This window comes from Pseudomyrmex gracilis, unplaced genomic scaffold, assembly GCF_002006095.1.
Source record: "Pseudomyrmex gracilis isolate BER0280 unplaced genomic scaffold, ASM200609v1 scaffold_154, whole genome shotgun sequence".
Classification (NCBI taxonomy): domain Eukaryota; kingdom Metazoa; phylum Arthropoda; class Insecta; order Hymenoptera; family Formicidae; genus Pseudomyrmex; species Pseudomyrmex gracilis.
The window spans coordinates 48,202-72,292 of NW_018020738.1; the positions used below are offsets into that span (position 1 = coordinate 48,202).

Consider the following 24,091-nt stretch of genomic DNA (forward strand, 5'->3'; position numbering starts at 1 on the left):
AATATTGCGTGACCACTGCACTTTTTATTGGTTCTTTTTTGTCGTTGGCGTGCAGTCGTGAATATATTTAGATTATTACTGCAAGTTTTAGATGAAAATGATCAAAATAAAGTAATCAAAACGTTCCGAACTAACTATAATGTCTTTTACTTTCAAATTTCTCACGTACAGCAGTAATTGATTTAACTTCCTAAGTTTATTTTCATGCAATTCTTGCACCATCAAAGTTTTTTTTACTATAAATAAATTGAAAAACTTAGTGGTACTATATTGTCACTGAATATGTCTCACAATAATAAACATAGCACTTTGATGAACAATAATAACATTTGAATGGTATGTGCCTTAATATTGGCAACATGAAATCGTAATATATATCATTGTAAAATATTCTATATAAACACCGTACACTTCCACAACGTGGACTATCTAATAATCGCTTGAAACCTTTTATATCAGAATGGAAGCAAGGCATCCGGCATATACAGCAAAATTTGCTATTGTCTAAGTATCTGGCCAATTTAGATGGTAAATTATTGTATGGTATTCTGCAAAACAATAAATTTATTCTCATTTTATAAATGTTAAATTAGTAACTGTGTGTGTATAAAATAACATAGTCAACAAATAAAATATATATACAACACCCGTATTTTTTCACTGCTTTAGCTGCTAAGTCCATCAGGCTCACCACTTTTAAAGTAGGTGATGTATAATCATCACCCCAACAATTGTTTTCAGCAATCAAATGTTCTAATTCCATCCCCCTCATACTCCCTGGTAAATATAACAAAGGGTTTCCCACCACATTCAACAATGCTAAATGTTGCAAAGTTCCAATAATTTGCGGCAATTTTGTTAACAAATTTTCGGAAACGTCTAAGCATATTAAACTTTGTAGCTTTCCAATTTGCAGTGGCAATTCAGTGAGCTAAATGACAATAATAAATAAAAATGAATAATGAATTATTAGTCACTAATTAATAATAAGAACCAATAAAATTGTGTTTCACATAAAATTATCAGTTGTATGCGCCATCTTATAGTTATAAATGTAACACAACTTACATTATTGTTATCTATGTGTAATTCTTTCAGGCTCTGTGAAATAGCAGTTTGCTCCATCCATTCCCATTTAGCGATTTCTAAACAAGTGTTTCCAAAGCAATTGTATGATAACAACAGTTTATCAAGATGTGGCAAAGTACCTAACTCTTTTGGCAGAAACGAAATCTGATTGTTTGTTAGGATAAGTTCTCGTAAAGTATGGAAAATAGGAGTACTTAAGAGTACTTGAGAATGAAATTCCGTTATGTTGGATTTGCGTAAATTAAGTGTTTTGGTTGTTCTAAGAAAACTTTCTCTAGATAAATATTTTCTTTTTTTTCCGACAATTTCTGTGGTTTCTGAGGTAAAGTTATCAATTTCTATAGATGACAGTGTTTTATGAAATGTATACCAAAATCCTTCAGACATCATCTTCACAAGATTAGAAAATCGTTTAAGAGAATCTTTATCACTAGTGGAAATTATAAGACCGTGAGATGGATTTTTAAAATATATTTTTAAAATGTTCCCGTATCTTGTAAATAGATATATCGGCATGCTACACAGTACGTTTTTTTCACTGTTATAAAGATCTTTTGTACTCATCTGTAAAAGAAACTTGCTTGTTTAATTGGTAAATAAGTAGAACCGATTCTGACAATAATTAATATTTAAAGGAAAAAAACACAAGCACTTAAAATTCTGTTTCAGAAGTATTTAGTAATTACTCACATGAATTAGATAAGTGCAAAAAGTTGTGATCAATTTATCATTAGTTTTAATGATAAATCAGTCATAAACTTTGTATTCATAACGCGTAAATTAAATGGTTAATGAGAGCCTACGTTGGATGTTCATGCGAAATTAATATGTATATAATTTTATATTTCTTTGTTTAAAGAGAGTTTACACGTAAGTGTTGAATTGAAATTGAAATTCGTAAGTTCATATAGGATGCTGGATTTGCATCACGTATATGAGAAATGTCTGTTTACATTGAAACATTATAAAATTAAAAACATTGAAAGAAACGAATCTTCGAACGTTACCGCATGAGAAATACGAATAATAATAATAAGTAAGAACGCGACACACATTCGAATAAACAAAATAATCCGCGACACTCACACACAAATAAAATACGATATAAAGTTCACGACACACACATTCAAAACATAAAGGGCCCACAAGAAAAAAAAAAGAGTAAAAACATTATAAAAACTATCAATGAATAAAATAATTACATGGCCCGACGATAAATTATACGACATTCACAATCGGAAAAACAAACACAAAATAAATAAACTAATTAATTATAAATCAGACATAAACTTTGTACGTACCTAACAGATAAAATTACCCCGATAGGAAAACATTTATGGAATTATGTGATAAAATCTTGCATAAAAATTGTGATTCGCAATTATTTAGATATATTTTAAGAAATAGATAAAAAATATTGATCTTTTATGAAATATTTGTAACTGTTTGCAAAATTAAGTTCCAAATACTATTTCGGCAAAACACTAACGATATGGCAAATCATCTCAACAGTATAGTTGCAAAATTAAATTTCAAAAAGAATTATTCAATAATGGAGATACAATTTTCAGCTACGTGATGTTTAAAATAATGTAATGTACAAATATAATTGCACATAAAAAATCATATTACTTATTCATGTACATGCTTACAGAAATGCACAACGATTCCTAAAATTTCATGTAAAAAAATTGCACATAAAATATTGCACATTACTGCAGCAAAATCTTAAATCAATAATCACAACAGTTTCTATGAAATGAACGCTGAGAAGCAATACCATGTCAACCCACATGATCACCATTTTGAGTAAAATAATAACGTAATAGTAATAGTTATATATTTTGTATTGAATTATTTGTATATTTTTACCATAGAAAACAATTTCAGTTATTTAAAACACTATCGCAAAACGTTCTTTAAGTGCTGAAAGAAGCACACTACATAAATATCTCAATATTTCAGTTTTATGGGTTGACACTGTATTGCTTATTAGCGTCCGAATGTATGTAAACTGAATTTTCGGGAATGCTTGTTGAGTATTTTAAAATAATCAGTTAACGTTTTCGAACAAATTTGCTAATTTTTGACAAATATTACTTCCAAAATTGTATTCTGACAAAACTGTTGCGTTATGGCGAATCATCTTAGTGCAATCATTGCGAATTTTTCGTCACTTTATGATGCCATTTTTGTGCAATATTTTCACGATTTGCCTATTGGGGTAGTTTATCTAATACGTTTTAAAAAGATTGATGAAAGAAAAAAAGAAAAAATAGAGAATTCCATAATCTATAATCTATACATATACATTACCAAATATTTGACTTGATCCCTTTTTTCTGATTTCCAAATTAAATATGCTTCTATTTTATAAGAGTCTACCTTTTTCTCAAGTGACAATACAGAACGTTCCGGTATTGATACAGATAAGTCTACGTCGATGAGGGAAACAGTGCAATTCAAGTTCATTGTATATTCTCTGTCGACTAAGTAAACAGTGGAATTCGAGTTTATTTTATATTATCTTTCTTCTGTGTATCAAACGAAGTGATTATCTCCGACGTGAAAAATGTAAAATGCAATGGTTTACCACAATCAGTACTTACATGTATATATTTACAAAATAAACACTTATTATATATCAAAACCGTCAATATATCAAAACAAAGCGAAATAAATACATCTGTGATAAAACTTCAGCGTTTAGTAAATGTGTTTTTGATCTATTCTGTTCAAGCTCCAAATCCGCGTGTGTGTTTGCATGTCCATCCAAAATGATCCACGTGCATCAGTGTTCACAGTATGGCGACACTTACAGAATGCTGCAGCGGTGGAGGAAATGCGCACAACACTTATAGAATTCTATGCGCATAGCACTTACACACAATTTGCGCTACTTAGCGTGAGGCACTACCGTGCTTCTTGATACACATCTATACTGCGTTCAATTTAAGAAGAGAAACCGGATGAAAATTTTGCGCACTTCCCTTGTACTAAAAAATATCTTAACTCTACAGTTTTGGCTGTCAAGTGTTTCATCAACAATCCCGAACGCAACACTTTCCCTACGCTACTTTGGCTGCTTTTTTTCCCTATGCACAGTAAAATTCTCTTCTCAAAGTGAACGCATACATACGCACAGATAAACCTTGACTTGCGCACGAAAGAGTTGCCACATAGTAATGACAAGAGCAGATTCACGTTTCGCTCTGGCGACGAAGTCTGTAAAGTCACGCTGTCTTAATGTGAATGCGAACCTAGTTTTTTGAGATTTCGGACTTTAAGCCAAGATATCTCCGTTGGGAAGGCACGGAAGAAAAAAACTGCGAAATACTTTTTTTCGTGTCTCGATCTCAACTTTCGATTGAGTCTAGGTCGAACTCGATCGGTTTAGTCGTTGCTGAAATCTGAAAATCTCAGAAGTCTCGATCGGGTTCTACTCGCGTAAATGAGCCACGGAGTAGCCTCGCGCAGCGCGCGCACACTTCATTGGCGCGTATACTTGGCGCGAGGCACTACCGTGCCTCTCTTGATAATGATGTTAGGAACGAATCGAGAATTTACGAGCTGCGATGGAGCGTTGATACGAGAGATACGGTAATAAACGATTAAACCCGAAGAAGATTCGGTTTATCACGCCGTTGTATATACTATCGGAGCGCCGAGTCGGATTTTGCATCGGGCGTGGAGAGAAGTTGAGCCATCATCATAAACAATTAATCTGTCGCGTGTTTAAATTGAACGTTTAAAAACAACACCGGACGAATTTTTCTTATTCGGTCTTAATGCGAAGTCCGCGCGGATATTGAATCGCATAAATTCCACCGTGGATTCTTGACCCCTCGGCGCGGGGATCTCTCTTTCTCTCTCTCTCTCTCCGACAGTCGCGTCGATTGCACATACCACCCATCGCTCGGAGAGAACGTTTTCAATTAATGGATCCCTTCGCTGATTTTCCGCTTCGTAGGTTTCACTGATATCTGTTCCGAGTATAAATTGCTATAATTACAGGTTTTCTGTCTGTAATTAAAATCTCGAGCGGGGGGTACACAACGCGCGCGGAGAATCAATCATTCGTAAAATACACACACACCTACTGTAAAATTTTTCGCATTCTTTGTAGGAACAAAAACAAGAGAGAAAAAAAAAAGCGTCCGTGACCGATCGCAAGCGACTCTTCCTCGCGATCTTTCTTACGCGAAATTCTTACGGAATTGTCGACCGACGAAAATCGTGTTACACACGACGCAAGGCAAGCACGTTCCGTTACGGAGCGAGATCGCTATAAAAGACGGGGAACGTCTTCATGCATAACGCCTGTGTGTGCATAAAGGCGAGCGCGACGATGACGCTGAAGATATAGCTGACACATACGACGATAAAGAAGAGGACTTAATTCGCGCGCGATAAATGCCGGAGAAGAAAACATTCTGATGTTCGAAAAAAAAGCTGTCGAATATATTACTTTATAAACTACAACTTGGCGTTATCAAATGTGTGTGTGTGTGATAACCAACATGCAACAACAAATTATGCAATGTTCACGTTTATAAACTTCAGTTTAAAAACTATTAATAGTAATAATTTGTAATGATAATAGTTTTATATTAGACAAATTGTTATTAAAAAAAAAAAAAAAAAATCTATTTCAAGCTGACCAAATAATGCAAAAATTCCTTCACGAAACACAACACCGTCATTGTCAACACGCGCTTTCTCCAGGGTTATGGTCGTATAATTCTGTGCTGTATATTCTCTCTATCTGCGTGGAAACTTTTATCTTGAATGGGAAGCGCGCGGTATCGCGAGTTTCGCTCGTGAGAGAAGAGAAGAAGAGAGAAAGAGCGGAGAGAGAAAGTACAGCATCTCGCTTAGGCGAGGCATCATCGCGAAGGATCATCGCGGGAATAAGATGCGTCTTCAGACCTTTTGATCCGCGTGCGTGCTCGCGAGAACGCCGTTTAAGTAAACTCGGCGCGATGAGTTAGAGCGCACGAAAATAAGAGCAAATACAGGTAAGAGGCAACTTCCCGAGACGGGAGAGGAGGGAGGAGACTAAAGGAAGGGATGCTGTATCCTCGTTGTAAATTACTCTTATCGTGCGGCGTCTCGCGCGGTTGACGTTCTGACGGCCGGGCAGCACGAGAGAAGGAAGGTAAGAAAACCCAAGGCACCGCGCGCCGGATTGAAACGTTCTCTATGTTTCTTTATCGCGACCGCGGCGGCCGTGTGAATTCCGGTCGATGTGTCCGATGATAAACTTTCAAGAGAGCAGAATGACACTGACGGTTAGTGGGATTACGGGACCCGGAAGTGTAGTAAAGCGTGTTACATGTGTGGAATAGAATCTTAGGGGGATTCCAAGTTGCTTTCGGCACATAAAAACAGTGTTAAGATGTCCGAGTCTTCTGGTAAAAAAAAAAATAGCAAAACGAAGGTAATAAACAGTCATTATCGAGCTCGAAGTAACAACGACTTGTTTGTGCAGAATAACAATGACTTCTAATTTTGGAATACAACACCTCAGATAAACGTTTACGCAAAAAAAGAAGTTTTTTAGGCGATTACTCTCAAATTAATATCTGTTTTTGAGACAATTTAGAATATTATAATGAATAACGATAACATCTAATTGAAGTGTAAAAAGAATCCCAAATCGTGTTTTACGCAACAAAATGATGCAGCCATTCTCGAAGCAATAGAAATTAATAAAGTAACAGAGGTGATCCTCAGGTTCACAGTTCTATTAAAAAATTCTTGATTGTGAAAGGAGACGTTTCTGAACTAAATGCAGGAAGTTTTGCACAATAAATATATCTTCTAGATTAAGAACAAACGTTTCGACTATTTATTTTTAGTCATCCTCAGTGTTCTTGAATTCAACCATCACTCAAATATTACACAGTTGTAATCTTGGTTATTACTTCAAAAGGAATAGAAATTATTAAAAATTTGTTGTCAAAGACAATTGCAATTAAAATTTTTACAAGTCTACTAAATTTGACAAATAATCGAGAAAACGTTATAATTATACGAAAGGAATACTTATTAAGATCTTCAGCGATTTCGCTGTATCATAAAACATGTTCAAGACACCGAGAAGAAAGACGCCGTCGCGCGCGAAAAAGAAACGTAGTTGCAAATTTTTCATTGCCGCGTGAAATTTTAATTTCGCTCTGTCGTCCCCATCAGTAGATTAGCGATTTTGCTCGCAGTCCGTCTGTACACATCTGGGGCGTGTATGCGTGAAGATCGGTAATCGAGCGTGGAAAAGTGCGTCAGGGTGGGCGCAAGAACTCGCCAACGCAATCCTCGGGAGACGGCGTCGTAAACGCGCGCAGGAAACTTTTTTTTTTGTATCTTCGATAAGATTTATGATAAAGCAAGTTGATCGTTGTACAAAATAATTTTTTTGGATATAAATGTCTTTTTTGTAATTGTAAATAAGTTTTTGTACTTGACGTAGTCAAACGTGATTTTTTTTTTTTTTTTAACAATACAGCCCCGTCCGACGATGATTCGACTTATTGCGCGCGTTAAGAGTCGCGCACGCGTGCAAACATCTTCCTTTTAGATTAGAGTGTTTATTGATTCCCCTTAGGGTTACAATACCTTATACACACACACTCAATCGCTTTACCCTACTCTACGCAATGTGGACCTCCCCTTTCGGCAATCAACTCTATCCAGCTACTCCACCATTGGTTCCCATACTCTCTTCACTTTCATACATACAATTACACAATTCTTTCCACACACCCATTCACTCAACTCCCGCTCACTCAACTTTCATCCCTCCCTTCCTAATCACTCCTTTCTCTCCCCCTGTCCTACCTCCTTTTCCCCTATACTCCTCCAACCTCCTTAATCATCCTTCTCCCTCCCCCAGCACCACTTCAATCATGTCCTCCCAATTCCCTTCCGCCCCCCATACCCCACAATCCTCCCACACATGTCTCCAACCCTCCTCCACTAATCCACACATTCTACACACCCTTTCCCTCTCCCAATATCTACCTTCTTTCATCTCGTTCCCCAACCTAAACCTAGCCAACCTCTGACATCTGCTTTCTTCTCACCCCTTTTTTAAATACCCCGGGGCACTCCTTCCTTCTTAATCCTCCTGTACCATCTATTGTACCTCGAACTTTCAATCCTTTTCTATTTCTCCTCACTCTGCATCCTCCTCTCCTTCTCTATCAACAACTGAGCTCTCCATTCTCCTGCCTCTCTACTTTCCCTCGTCTCCGCTATCCTTATACTCCCCTCTCCTCATAATATTTTATCCTGTCATTCTCCCACTCAGACAACCCCTCCCCACCTCCTCTCTGCCCCTGATCTCCTTTAAACATAGCCTCGCTATTTCGCTACCCTCTCCTCTTTCCAACCTTTCCTCAAATCTCCCTTTGCCCCGCCCTTCTCCTTAATAAATCCCTCTGCACTTCTTCCCTTACAATATACCCCGGAGTCCTCCAATCTACTCCCAATAACCACCTTATATACCTATTTTGTAACCTCTCCAAGCTATCCCATTCTCTCATCCCCATATCTCCACCCCATATCCAATCACTGACCAAACCAATAAGTCGAACAACCATAACCTTCTACCCCAATCCCCACCGAACCTCCTCTTCCCAATCCCCCACACCTGACTCATAATAGCCGCCCCTTTTCTCACTCTCTCTTTTATCTGCGCCTCCCTCCCCCCGTTCCTCTGAAACACATACCCTATCTTCCTTTTAACTTAAGGCTAAATAAAATCTTGATGGCACCCGCATTGAGTGCAAATTGATCACGCATCAGCATAAAGTGCTTCACCCATGATCGGTAAATGCACGTCGTGCCATCAAAGTCTGGAAATAAATTTTTTATGGTTTCCACGAGGATCGCTTTTACCTCACGGCATGAGTGACCGTTATCGACTGAGACCGGAATTACTGATTTTTTGCTGTTATATTATTATAATTCAAAATCCATATTAAAGATGATTTGAATTTACATTACGCGTAGAATTAAAGTGAAATTAGTAGAATTGCATTACTTCCCTGAATAGTGAATTTGTAATTTGACAAACACCGTTGTGAAAAAAACTATCTTGCACTTAGAAAAAAGTGTTTAATATTTGCGACTATAATTGCGTAGTAAAATAATTTATAGTTGGAGAACTCTTATTGTTATCGTTAGTATTGCTATAATATTAGTTAAGGACTCGTCCGGGATCGGAACCGGAAAGCCGACATGGCGCTGGTACATTTGCCGAGAAGAACACGGAATCAAGCTGCGGCGACAGGGACCGCGACGACGGCGATCGAAAACAAGACTCTGCGCAGGAGCTGGTCAAGCTTCCTGGGGCAAGCTCGCCTCCGTTAAATTGAACCCCAGTTAAATTTCAGTTGTAGAGAGAATTTCTAGAGAAGTTAGCTTCGCAGGCCGCTGGAGTGGCAAAAAATTGATTTTTGCTGTGTGAACGGTTCCTCCTTTGAACTCCTGTAGCTGGGCGGTTTGTCGCCTTCTTTCCCGAAGAAAGTTCTAGTTAGGTTCGGTTCCTGATAATTGAATTTCTTTGACAAGAGTTAATAGGCTCGTTGACTCGATGATATAAAAAAGAACATTCCAAATGACAATTATTTATGCAAGACAATGCGATTACTCTCGAAACGAGAGCAACGATACGCGACACACTGCAAATCACAGAATCATGAGAAAAATTGTTATGCCGAATGTGTTTTCACGACGCGTCCGATGAAATATAATCGCGCGAGTCAGAGCGCGTGGAGATTTCCGTGCGCGCGATCCGGACTGAGAAATTTAATGGATATTGGATGACGGTGATTAAAACGCGCGCGATCTGGCGCGCGTCAACGCGTAGATCTACGTCCACAGGCCACCCTGCGTGTCGAGCTGAGCCGAGCATTTCCACGCGCGATTACGGGATCATCGCGCGCGAGAGGAGTACCGGGGCCGGTTTAAGCACAGTCGTTTTTTGCGCCCATCTCGCTTGGGAGAGACGCAACCGAACCTTATCCCTCGAGTTGAACGCGGCTCTCGCAACTTTGTAACGACGACGTCGAACACCCCGACGTCGGGGTGTTCGTGTATGCACGCGCGCGCGCATCTTCCGTAATAAAATTGATTAATCCCGCGCTCGTGTAATCGAGCTTGATTATTAAACGTCGCCGCGCAAATGTTTATTCATGCGCCGCTCATATGAAGTAATTTGTCAGACTGGGGAATCGACCAGTTTGTAGAAGAAGATTTAGAAGAAGTGCTTAATAAATGTGCAGCACGATAGTCCGAGGTAATTACTGAATTTCCTATACGTATTAAAGATTTCGATGCGCTTCGTCTGAAGAATTTCATCGCAACATATCGTCGCGCGTAAGTTGTTATTACGATTCATGGAGCACGCGTGCATTCCTGAATTTCACGATGCAGTTTCGCGACTCCGCATCGATTGTATCCGTCATTTAAAACGAGGAAACGGTAAAAATTCAGCAATATTGCGGCCCACAAAAAAACGTGTTTCCGTGCGATTCAATATTTGCGCAGTGTAATTATCAGCGTAAAGATCGCGGGTGTAGATTGGTTGCAGACTGCAAAGTGCGCCTAAAAGTGAAAGCAAAAGACGAGCATTTGTTGATCAATGTTTTCAACGAATTCTATATCAATTAATGTGAAATGATTGATCGTCGCGCGTTTTACGTTCGCGAGTGAAACTGCGTATCGCGCCAGAATGCGCGCACATATACGCGTGAGAGATGCATCGCGAAACCAATATCGCTATCTTCTCTCACTCAGTCTATCCTTCCTGTTACGTTGATTGCGATTTATTGCGTCGCTGTTTATATACTGCGCAAAACTTCGAGCGATGCAGGGTTAATGAGCCTCATCCGATGCCTCTCTTCGAGTTCCTCTCTCTTCTCTCGTCGAAGGTCGTAGGTCAAAAGCGTCCCGAGAAAGAGGTACACACAGCTTGAGGAGGAAACACGCCGCGCTGCGACGGAAGTGGTAACAGGTATAACTAATGCGTCTGCCAATAGACGCGCGCAATTGTAAATCACACGATTGAATAATTCAAAAGAATCGTATTTTGTTCCTCCGTTTAAGGAGCGGATTTTTTTTATCTCTTCCGGGTTTTTATTCCGTGCCAACACGATCGATGATTCCACGATCGATCGGTCCCGCGATGACCTCGACGGGCGAGAGATAGAGAGCCCGTCGATCTGAATGACGAAACAGGGGCGTGGAAAACGCTAACGATATTACATTAACGACGATGTGAAATGATTAATGCGCTTTACCGGGAAGCCGGTCAGAGAGAATCCTTGTGCCGGAGCTGGCGTTTATTCACGGCGATAAAGCGTAGATTACAAATTCGTGCGTGTCTTTCCCGGTGATGTTTTATCCTTTCTTTCGTTACGACGTCGAGCAAAACTCCAAAAAAAAAAAAATCTCTTGATGTAATAAGATGTTAAATATAAATTGCGACAAAAAAAGAATTTCTTCGATAATTTTCCAAAGTGATTTGAAAAAGTTTGTTTTCTTCAAGTTTAAAAATCAAGTCCGAAATTCTCGCGATGAGTTTGTAAATTGCTTCACAAATCGTCTTTACACAACGCTCGCTTCAAAGAAGCGAATCGCATTCGACGAAAAGAAATCGTCGGTCGCGAAGACGTTTACTCACCATATTTGAGTCCTCGCCATTTGGCGGCCGGTTCGTGGTACTTGTAACTAGGAAGTACAATCCTGGGCGGCGGTCGCGGCTGCGAAGGACACGGTTTATAAACGACCATACACCGTACACATTTCCGGTTCGTGGGTGGAGTCGCCGGATACGCCGGTTGAATGTGCACGTAGGCCATTGGGGTGGCCGATTGCGCGGAATAATAATTCGCCAATCGTTTTCGCCGATCGTCATCTCGCGTCATCTCGTGCCGATTCGCTGTTTGAGTTGCGATCGATTTTATCTCGTTGGCACTTCCTCTGCATTTCTGGACGTTTCTCCGTATCCTGTTTCTCGAGAAACCTGTGCGCGACGTTCTGCGTCTGTTTTGCGAGAGATACTCCGAGCGATACGCCGGAATGAAAGCCGTATTATTCGCCGCTCGATCTTCACTCGTCCACGCGAAGTTGCTCGCGACCATCAGATCCTTCGAGTCCTCGCCCCGCGTTACTTTGCCTCTTTTGTCGTCCGGCGGAATAACGGAATCCAAAATTTGAACAGCGATTACGTTGTTCGAAGACTCTTCCTGTTTGACGTGGATTCTTCTATTCTCGTCCGACGTCTGAATATTGATGCCGTTCGAGTGTGCGTCAATTCTCGTAATTACGGGTTGTCGATCCCGCTCCGAGGACTCGTCTACGTCGTTGTCCTCGTCATCGTTCATCTTCCGACTGCCGATCGACGGCGAAACGCGTCGTCGTTCACGAGTCCCACTCGTTTCCATCGGCAATATGTTCTCGAACATCGATTTGTCGTCGAGTCGGTTCGATCGCGCGCTCCGTTTCCACCGCCTGTCGCCTTCGATCTCGCGCGAATCACGAAAGACCTCGTCGATATCCGTCGAGATATAATTCGCGTCTTTTATCGAGCCGTCGCTTTCCGATTCATCGGTCCGGATCGATTTCGCGTCACGAGCGTCGCCTTCCGTTTGGATTGTCGATTCGGTGCACCATTGCAGACTCGACAGCAGAAGGAGAATTCCTGCTCCGAGGGCCAATACGCCCCGAGTCCAAATTGATCTTCCGGTGTACATTTCTACCCCATAGTCAGAAGGGAATAAAAAGAGATAACTGTCTTCCGTGTATCCGCACGGAACACCTGTCACGACAGCCACATTTCTTCTTCACCGATCTTCAAGAATGCCCGACTTCAAATGGCAGTAATTATTTTTGATAGATTCGAACTTTATACACTGATTGGATTTGACGATTTCATCTCGTATTGAGACAACCGATAGTTAATGGTAAAATGCTAGAAAGTCTGTGCGACAGTTGATAGTGTGATTTCTGTGACGACGTTCTCAAACTTATGTAACCGCCGACTCGTACTGGTGCAGTCCAAGATGATTTTTTTCGACTATTTTTCACGACGACGTGTTTTAATTCAACGTAGTGTCTTTAAACAGTATTTTTGAAATCTTTTGAACTCTTTTACGTGATGTTATAAACGTCGCAAACTTTTAAGCGGTCAATCTGCGACGAAATTTTTCTTCATCAAACTGCGAGATTATAAAATTTGTTTGAAGCCATTCGAAACCATTGAACGTAAATTATTTTCACGACGCACCGAATACTTTAGCAGACTGTTCGACTGTAGAGAAAGTCGGAGACAAGCTCGCGAAACATTCGATGAATCACTCACACTATCGTCAAACACTCGTTCTCGCTGTCGAGAATTCCGTAGCGATGTTCCGAAAATCTCGTCCGCTTCTTCATCAAGCAGTACATCTCGTCAAACGTAAAAGCGAAACAAACCATTACAAAAAAAATTAAGAAATCATCTCGCGTCTTTGATGTATTCGCGCACCGGAAAAGAGAAAAAAAAAACGCTCTGAGTCTGATCGAATCGCTGAAAATTTGCGACTAATTTTCACGAAAACCTACACGCACTGTGCATTCTCTCACCAAACAATTCGCGTTTACATACTGTGCGAAATAATTTCAAAACGCTCACTGAGATAATTAAGAACCGAATCGTGAATTTCAGAGCACGAAGAAAATTGTAAAGTGAAACTTTTCGAAATCTTTCCGTTTTTTTTTCTTTTTTTAAAATCTGTTCTTCGTTTTTTTCATCCGAAGACCACGAGAAACGAGACCACAGAAACGAGCGCACGTGAACCGCGAAGAGGTGAATGGGTGTACCGGCCCTGAGCGCGGCTCGCGAGACACTGGCTTGATACCATTACCATTAGCTGGCTGGTTCTCTCTCGCCGCGCTCCTCTCCGCGGGCCTCTTCTTCCTCTTCTTCTTCCACACGCCGGCACATTCACGACCTCCTCTCTTCTCCGAGAGAACGTGGCCGAATCTCCGGTGTTTACTATGCCGCGCACGTGGGTGTGCGAGCGGGTTCGGCAAGTTGGTATCGAGCGAAAGGTCCGCGCCGGGTCTTCAAAAAGTCTTTTGAACGCGCGTGTCTCGATGACGTTGCGATCTAACGTCATCCGATGGATCTTTGATAAGGTGAAAGTACACGAACGCGCGTATATAAAACCGATTTCTCTCTCACCTGAATCAATTCGTTCCGGACACCTCTCGTTCACGAATTTTTCGATTATCTTTGACGCGAGCGAAAAAAAAATGTCGATTATTGACACAATCGATGTAATAAATTTCTTCGAAAAAATAATCAATAATAGTCTCGTCATTGGCACAAACGCGAAACCGTTAAGCACACTAACGATAAACCGGGGTTTTTTCTTTTACCGAACATCAGCGCCATACGCACGCTATCTAGACCTACATCGATAAGAACACGTCTCGTCATTGTTATCTTCTATGCTTTTCGCATTCGTCGCTCGCGACTATTATTCGCGATTAGTTTTCTAACGCGAGATTCCGTTTTGTATTCTAACAACGTTCAAAATACGGCATAATGTTGCCACGACCGCCTGGTATGTTGCCTGCGAAATAACCGCGCTGTTCACAACGAAAAAAGAACACCGAAAAAATTGTATTTAGAAGATTTTTATACTTAAAAAATTATCTTAAAGATTTTAGATGATATTCTTTTCTTAAATAAAGAATATATTCTTAATATAATTTTTAGATAAAAGGAGTAGTAGTGTTGCGAGATGCAATGTGTGTCGTCACTCGATACACGAAGAGGCAGTTCGATGTTCTATCGATCGACGAAGAAGAGCATTTGTTCGGGTGAAGATCGGGTGGCAACGGGTTTGTTGACACCGATGTTCAAGCGGCAGATTCAAACGGGAGTCAGAGCGTTCGGAAGATACGTGCGACGGCTCCCGATTTTCTTGCATTCTCTGTACTCGATTCCACAAATAAAAGTGTGTCTGACGTTCTTCTTCGTTGTCAATTCTCCGCGGAGCGCGAAAACGTACGAGACCGCGGCGGTAACGCGACAATTTTATTAATTTAACAATATTTTCATCCTAGTTCGAATGGACAGGCTGAACGCTTTTGTTGATACGTTCAAACGCGGTCTTTCAAAACTTCAAACAGAAGGAAAAACACATCATCGGATCATTCTTTCGGTCTTCCTACAGTCTTGCAGAACAACACTTAATCCGAACGTACCTAAGAAATTATCTCCAGCTGAAGCTCTGTTGGGTCGACCAATCTGAACAATTTTGGATTTATTAAGACCCTCTTCCCGCTTAAATTCAAAATCAGAAAATCAGCTGAAACGGGAAGTTTATTTTAATCAGAAGTTTGAGGAAATAGATTGGCCAATGTGAGCCTAAACACAGTTGACGGCGCGTCAAATTTTTTGTAAATTGTTTTTATTCAAAAACTTTACGTTTCGATCCCCGGGTGGGATCATCTTCAGAAAAGACGTACAAAAAAACACAATTAAATAAGAAACGACATTTGACTCGCTAGATGTATGTCAACAAACGAATTGACATGAGAGACAAATTAAAATAGAACGTGTTGTTTCTCTCACTGTTGTGACGAGAACGAAATTCATTTTTTTTTTTTTTTTTTAAGGCTCACATTGGCCAATCTATTTCCTCAAGTTTTTCACAAAATTGGAGCCTTTATTGATTTACACTTTAATCAGAAGCATGGGACAAAATTCAAAGATTTTTCACTCCCGGGACGCAAGTCTACGTTCAGATCCATATCTTAAACAAATGATCATGGATACCTGGAGAAATTATTGAGCGAGTCGGCAAAGTAATGTACAACGTGTCTATTCAAACTCGCTTTAAAGACATATATATCTAACTATCGGAAATAAAGTTTCCATATATATGTTTTTCTGCCTATAAATCGTTTGTGCAAATAAATACATATATGTAAAGGTTATATATAGTGTTACGCCGTGATCACCGAATATTCGTTGGTTGCCTGACGACGGTTTACTCATTCGTCTTCGTTATCTAACCATTGCCCTAGTCTCTCTCTTTCCCTGTTTCTTATAATACCCACCACGTTCCTTCCTTCTTCCCGTAATATTCTAATTTCTTCTGAGTTATATCTATTCTTCAAACTTAATCGTTGATGCGGCCTTTACATTAACTGGTTCAGACACTCCACGATCGAGTTTTGATATAGATTGTTTATGAAAGATTAATTCCCGACAAACAATTCACGTAAAAAACAGCAAAGAAATAAGTCAGAAAATTTTTACGAATTACAAACCGACATATTACAACCGACAATTTAATAGCATATCGAGATTAAATAATCCGGAAAATATATATACGCAATTTAGATTGATATCTCTCCCTCTAAACGGCGGAAAAATAATCAATAAAGTTTCTACACGCGGAATGTTGCTCGCGAGAAAATGGAATTCACTCCCGACGTTCATGTACATAATTAAGATCCAGCAAGTTGACATATCTATTTAATCTCTCCAACTTGACGCACGTATCCAGCCGTCTCTCGTGCCATTTCCGAATTATACTTGCTGTTTCTTGCGCAATCACTAAAATACCCACGTGCCGCTTCATTGCCAGCTAATGGTATTTCTTTTTTCTTTTCTCTCTTTGCCAATCAAACTTACGTTGTAGTCAAATACCTACGGCTATCTAAGGCACGCCAGAAGGCGCATATTCGTAATTTCGTTTCTTGCTCGTTATCAACACGCTTGGCGTTGCGCAACAGCGTGTTACTGTGAAAAAGCTAATAAAGTAACGCCATCGACGTCAAAAGACTCGAGTAAACAAATAAATTCAAGAAAACGATCTTCAAATTTTAAAACTAGTCCGGTAAGTAAAATTGTTGGAAATAATAGAAAGCGATGTACGTTCTAATTGATAAAATCAATGTTGTATCAAAATCACTTTTTGTCTCACTCTGATGTAATAGTCAACTATTATAATATAATAACACCTGGTAAAATATTTGTTAGAAACCTCTATTAAAAATTGCGCGTGTTGATAAGACACGTTCACCAGAATATTTAAAAAAAAGAATGGAGGGAAAAGAGGTGGCAGAGGGTAGCAAAGACAACGAGATGAGGGAGGTAAGGTACTGAAAGAAGGAAGAAGAGAGAATATGCAGAATGTGTGGGTGTGAAGTGGAGGAGTGAAAGCACGTGTGGGAGGAGTGTGGGAGATAGAGAGCGATAGAAAACTGGGAAGAAATAATGAGAATAGTGTTGAGAAATGACGGGGGAGAAGAGAGCTGGCTGAAGAAATTGAAAGAATTTAGAGAAGAAAAAAATAGAATTAAGGATGAGAGTGTAAGAAAAGAAGAGTGAATGTGAGTGAGGAAGGATATGAGTGATTGTGAGTGCAAGGGTACTAGCGGAAGCGGAAATCTACAATTAGGACACGGTGTAAGATAGTAAGATGGTCCGACTTGTATACCCTCACTACAAAATTGTTGTGACGATAAGTAGGAACTTCGACGATCTTCCGATAGAGAATTCCGTAAGATAGATGTAAATTGTGTTAAGAAACTTTGTAATAATTGTAAAGGCTTATTTGATGCCATTATTTGTTGTTGATGAAATTATATAGTTATTGCATAAGTATTAACAAAAATTTTCCCGGTTTTGCTGCTTTTTGTTCGTTTGAACTTTGCAAAGAATGGCATCGAGCGAGGGTTAGGTAAGAGCAGCAAATATACCCTAGCGGAAGCAGAAAATTTGAGTCATGTGATGTTTTGCTGCCGCAGCGTGCTGCTGTACGAAAAGGTACCTTAACCCTTAGAAGAATTCAATGAATCAGTATCTATCTAGTAAGCTAGATAGATACTGATTCATCTAGTACTAGATAGATACTGATTCATTGATTCTTTGCAAAGTTCAAACGAACAAAAAGCAGCAAAACCGGGAAAATTTTTGTTAATACTTATGCAATAACTGATTCATTGAATCAGTATCTATCTAGTAAGATATGCTCAATTCCAAAAAGAATTTAAAAACACGCAAAATAATACACAACTATACATACTGATACAGTAAGTACCATTGATAGTAAAATATGATGCGTCTTACCATTGCGAGTTTTCATTGGCTAGATACAGTGTAATATTCTTTAGATGCCCCCATTAAGTCCTAAGCCACCGACATCAACAGATACCTCTTCAAAAGTTAACACTACTATCAATACCAAAAAGATCGTACAACTTATCTAATTTGCCTGCTTTTCTTTTTTTTCCTCTATACGTAGTAAACTTCTCTTCTCAAATTTGCTACAATAAACCTTGACTTGTGCACGAAATGTTGACACCTGGCGGCGACAAGAGGAAGAGCACGTTCTACACGTACGTACTCTGGTGGCTGACAAATCCCTGTCCCAAGACGACGTGGACGAAAAAGTGAATATAGTTTTTCGGGAATTTGGACTTTGTATCGAGATTTCTCTGTAGAAAAAGCACGGAAGAAAAAAACCGCGAAACTTAATCGGTTTAATCGTTGTTGAGATCTCAAAATCTCGAAATTCTCATCCGGCCTTACTCGCGTAAATGAGGCACGGGGTACCTCGCTTTGCGCGTATAGTTGGCGCGAGGCACTACCGTGCCTCTTGATAGCATAGTAATCAAACGTGTGTACAAAGAATAATAAATGAATGAATAAATGTAATAATAAGTGTGTGTATGTAAATAAAAATTTAGTTAAGACAAAATAAAAATAAAAATTGTATGGCTATAAGGAAAGAAGGTAGAAGAATACGATTTGTAAACCACGTGCACATACACACATATGTTCCAGAATACAGCAAAAGAGAACAAAAAAAAGTCACTTGTACGCATACACATGAGGATTCCTTACGAAAGAGGGGATAAGAAGAATTTAACACACGAACGAAGATATTGAAAAATATCTTACAGTTTTTACAAGTTCTCTTCTTGATCTTGCGGCTGAAGTATATTAATAAATAATAATATACAACAGGTTTTTTATTATATTAATATAATCTTCTTTGTTAATTATGTTTGTAACAATGTAAATTTGTATTTTGATAAAGATTCCCGGTATGATTTGAAATATTGGCCGTTGATTGAAATTAATTGTCAATTTGATTGATAAACAACAAGTAAGAAATAAAAATGTTAAGGTACGATTAACTGAAATTTTTTTTTAAGTAGCTCGTAGAGGCGCAAGTAGATTGAAAGAATAATGACACGTGTTGACACGTGCTGGATGATAGAATACTGTTGATACAACAGACTCCACCTTCGGAGACTCGATTGAACGTAGTGGAAAGTTATCGCGAGGACAGATAAGAAGGAGGGGATCGGAAGCGCGGGGAAATGACTTAATACGAAGTTACAAGGATATACATGAGCGATAGCCCGTGGCGATCGCGAGACCACCCAGGAGGTGATTGCGAGGAAGAGGATCTATCTATAGTGCGCGTGTGGTGACTCTACATACATGCTTAATAGTATTAGCTTCGCATACCGCATTCCTAGATCGTCCTGCAGGAAACTCTCGTTTGCTGAATTTTGCTACGGGCGTTTCGATATCTCGGTTCTTCCGCAGGAAGAACAGGGCAGAATAAAAAGAAACAAGTTAAACAAGAAGAAATGGTTTCTGAGGTTTTCGAAGTGAAAATATTAGACTCAATTATTTTATTCGAGAAAAATATAAATAGATTTATAATATCTGATAAGCTAGACCCCAAACCAAAAAAAGCGACGAGATTCAAAGTCAATTATTCGAACGTATTCTAACACATTTGGAGCGCGTTGGTCCGTTGGACTTGATGGCGGAGTCGCAAGGAGCGTCAGCTTCTCCCTTGCCGGGAGATTCAGGAGCCGGAGCCGGAATTGAAGAGCCGCTCACGGCAAACATCTTGCGCACTTCTTTGTCGGAGATGACAGAGGTCATGCGACAACAACAGCAATCAATACAGATGTTATTACAACATCTAACGGCTTCGACCGCGCCAAGGGCACGAACAGATACAAACGCTTTACTTTCCGCTGTTGTTGGTGAAGAGTCAAGAGCGCAAACAATTTACAGAGCCAAGGAGGAGAAGCGATCGCCGGACTATTGTAAAGAGAGGAGGACATTTAGTTAAAAGTGAGTTCTGTTTTTATTTTTATGTATGTTTCTTTATAGATGGTTTGTGCGAGTTTGTACGAGTTACGTTGCACACCAGCAAATATAAATAAGGAGTGCTGCAAGTTTAATGCAGTGTAATTATAAAAATACTTGTGATTTATTGCTTAATAAAATAATAATGAATGTACTAAAATGGTGTGAGGAGAAAAACCTAAACGAATTGAAAGAAATATTCACAAATAAGTTACGTAACCTAATCCTAATCTTATTACCCGCACCCGAAGAGTGCACGTCCGAGAACCACAACACTTTATCGTCACGGGAAAAGGTTAAAGTACGTGACGTCGTCGTGAGAGCCCAGGAATAATGGGAAAACACCGGTCACAGGAGCTGGCCTTTGTCGGTTTGACGACGCCATTTTGTATGTGTTGTCTTGTTGTTGTGTTTCATTATTCATTAAAAACAAAAATCTGATCTTACAAAGTGTCGTTGTATGTAGCTCTATTGTTCTTGTTGTACAATCGCTTTTGTTGTACTGTTATTCTTGAATTATCGCTTTTGTTGTATCTGTTGTTCTTGAAGTTTTGAATAACTCTTCTCTTAACCTTTTCGCTCCGGGACTGGTCCATATATGGACCAGCAAGAAAAGCGAACGTAATAGATGTTTATAAGGTCAATTTAATCCACTAAATTTAGGAAAAAAATTGAAAAAAATCCTGGTTACTTCTTTGACCTTCAAAATTAACTTTGAAAGGGGGGGTAGCAGGTTATTATTAACTTTTTCAGCTAAAATGCAAGGTCAATTTTAAAGGAAAAATCCCCGGAGCGAAAAGGTTAAGAAAAACATATATAAAAAAATTTGCAAAGAACAGTGTTCTTTACCAAAGGAGACAGACAATAGAATATTTTTGCTTATTGTCTACGTTCGATATTGTAAGAAATCCGCTGCGCGGCGCCACGTTGCGACCAACGGAATATCACGCGGTGCGTCGTAAAGAACTCACGTGGGCTATCAACGCAGCAGGCACGGGAAAGTACCGGCGAAAACGGATCCTGCCCGAAAGGGCACGGAAAACACTCACTCAAAATCGGAATCGCGTGTGAGAAACACGTAGCGAGCGGCAGCATTAATTTAAGTCCAAGTCGAAAAGTCGATGTATCGCCAGTGTAATCTATTTGATCATGTGAAAATAAAGAAACATATAATCCAGCGTATCACCACGGGTGTGTCGTGTCGTTGCTCATGTCGTATTATAAAGCGCCGTTATCGTTATGTCGTGTCGTTGCTCATGTCGTATTATAAAGTGCCGTTATCGTTATGTCGTGTCGTGATGAGCAAATTGCCGGTCGAATGAAGACAAATCCTGTAAAGCAATTTACATATATACTGTAATAAATTACAAGAAGTCGGTGAGAAGAAAAGTGTTTCATTTCCTTCCCTTGATGTGAGACATCGTGTCGGTTTGCAAGGTCGTGCTGTGTTGGCAGTAGTCGTGTCGGAGTCGTGAGCTTACACAATAGCTGTTTTCGAGAATTCAAGGTCGTGGAACAAACGTTGAACAAATAAAGTCGAGTCGGTCGAATCAACGGATTTATTCAAATAGAAACTCGGAAAAAAATAAATATTCTAAGATTTCTTACAACAAAACAAAAATTCACGTAAACAACGGCTTGTACATTCCATAATTACCTGGTTTCGACTAAAGATTTTCGATAATTAAATAAACACGGCTCAAACTAATAAAAAAACGCAAAAGATTTTTGCATAAACAAGCTGATCGGAGGATCGTTGGCAAAAAACAATCGCGTTTGTTATAAACTTTTGACACAAAAGTGAATTAATCGCACGATTGCAAACAGCGGATCCGTCTAACAGATGGATTGATGAGTTGGAAGCTTTTCTCCTTGAAGGCTCAGCGGCGACAGCCGAGCCGCCATTGTTTACCCATGAGACGCCGAAACGGACGTGCAGAAACAGACACAACACCCCCCACCAGATGCTTCGAATAACGAAGAACTGGCAAGAGAAGTGGCCATTAATGATAAGCCAGCATATGACCATCTGGTTAGAACAATCACAGAAAGAGCTGACTTCCAGCTACAAATCAATATTATTAAAAGAGTGTTCCTAGATTCTAACCAGGAGGAAAGACAAAAATATGGATTTGATGTTCAACAGAATTGCTGCTGCTCATGATGAAGCAGGATTGCTTGCAATAAGAAGGATGGACAATCCTGCCCTTGTTTGATCAAATGTTCCACTTCCTTAAGCTATGTGGATTATCACATAGAGACTGGAACTTGATAGTTGATGCGGTCTTTGTAGATATGTCAGTAGAAGCAAGAGATAAGTATACTGTTACGCGGGGGTCACCGCGTATGTGTCGCGGGAGCCGCGTGAACGGCGCGCGATCGGCGCGACTGTCGGTTACCGGGCGACGACGGTTTGTTAAAAAAGAAGAGAAGAGGATAGAAGAATCGCGACCGCGGATCTGTCACGACGTGTTTCGGCGATTTGTACAACGAGCTGTTCTTTCTTTGGATTTTATTGTAATAAAGTGTGTTTGTTGAAAAGCCGCGTACCCTCTCATTTCCGCGAACGGTTACGTGAATCGCGCGGCTCGGTTACGGAGCCGGATTGAGCGCCGCGAACGTAACAATTTGGGGGCTCGTCCGGGATTTGAGAGATCGAGTTTGAAAGATCAGCGGAATGGCTCTGGTACATTCGCCGAGGAGAGCACGCGATCAGGCGGCAGCGGGAGCGGGTGAAATGCCGACGAAGGCAGCGGCGACGGAGAGCGGACGAGGAAAGGTAGTGATGGAGTCTACGGCTCTGCAATCCACTCTTAAAGGGGAACGTGAGCTGCGGGTAGGACAGCAATGCGGACGCGAGCTGTCTCGTCGGCGAGTAGACGAGTTCGGCGATTTTGCACGACAGCGGGTGGAAGAGGAGTTCAAGAGCTTTGAGCGGCGGCGGGAGGAGGAGCTTTGGTGCTTGGAGGAGCGGTTGCGGCGAGGTGATTCAGGCGAGTCGTTTATGGTTTTGTTTTCCGGACGGGGGTAGTCAAGATTGAGCCGAGAATAACGTGGAGAGAATCCCGGGGTTTAATGTAAAGAAGGATTGTTTTTCGTTGCTGACCTCTCTTTGGACCGCGCGGCTGGGCGGGTTGTTTCTTCTAAAAAGGTTTTACTTGGTTTCTAATTTTGGTTGGTCATACTAATTTGGGTGCTCTTTTGTTTTGCGCGAGATTTTTAGGTTTTCGCCGATTGGTATTTGTTTTCCGACGTATAGCGGTTGTTATAATTTCTTCTAGTGCCATGGTGCCGACGGTGAGGCACTTTATTTCTTCTAAAAAAGGTTTCATTTGGTTTCTAATTTTGGTTGGTATTTGTTTTCCAACGTATAGCGGTTGTTATAATTTCTTCTGGTGGCATGGTGCCGACGGTGAGGTGCTTTATTTCTTCTAAAAAGGGTTCATTTGGTTTCTAATTTTGGTTGGTATTTATTTTTCAACTTATAGCGGTTGTTATGATTTCCTCTTGTAACATGGTGCCGTGAAACGTTTTAGGCCCCTTTGACAACGGAATCCTTATTATTTTAAAGTGGACGGAGCTGTTATCTCGTAGAGTTTGGTGTCTACGGGGTTAGGGAGTGTTGCAATGTTGCGGCTGCGTGGTTTTGAGAGGGGGAGATGTATGAGAGTTGCTTTGGATGGTAGGATTCTCTCTACATATTTTCGCGTCATAAATTGGTTATTATTTTCATTTGGTAATTTTAATGTTTACTTTTGAAAGCATACTGCTGGTTTCTTTTATTTCTATTTAGTTTTGTTGGTGCCCGGTTCG

General features: G+C 40.1%; 1 protein-coding gene across 1 annotated transcript in view; it reads right to left on the bottom strand.

The window, feature by feature from the left end:
• Nucleotides 1-533: 533 nt before the first annotated feature.
• LOC109857294 (laminin subunit alpha-1-like) overlaps nt 534-24,091 on the bottom strand; it is a 79,310-nt gene continuing 55,752 nt past the window's right edge. Inside the window, exons 15-17 of the mRNA XM_020433466.1 lie at nt 1,069-1,145; nt 662-931; nt 534-548 (exon numbers count right to left, since the gene is read on the bottom strand). Of these exons, the coding sequence (XP_020289055.1) occupies nt 534-548; nt 662-931; nt 1,069-1,145 (362 nt within the window). The remainder of the gene's footprint in view (nt 549-661; nt 932-1,068; nt 1,146-24,091) is intronic.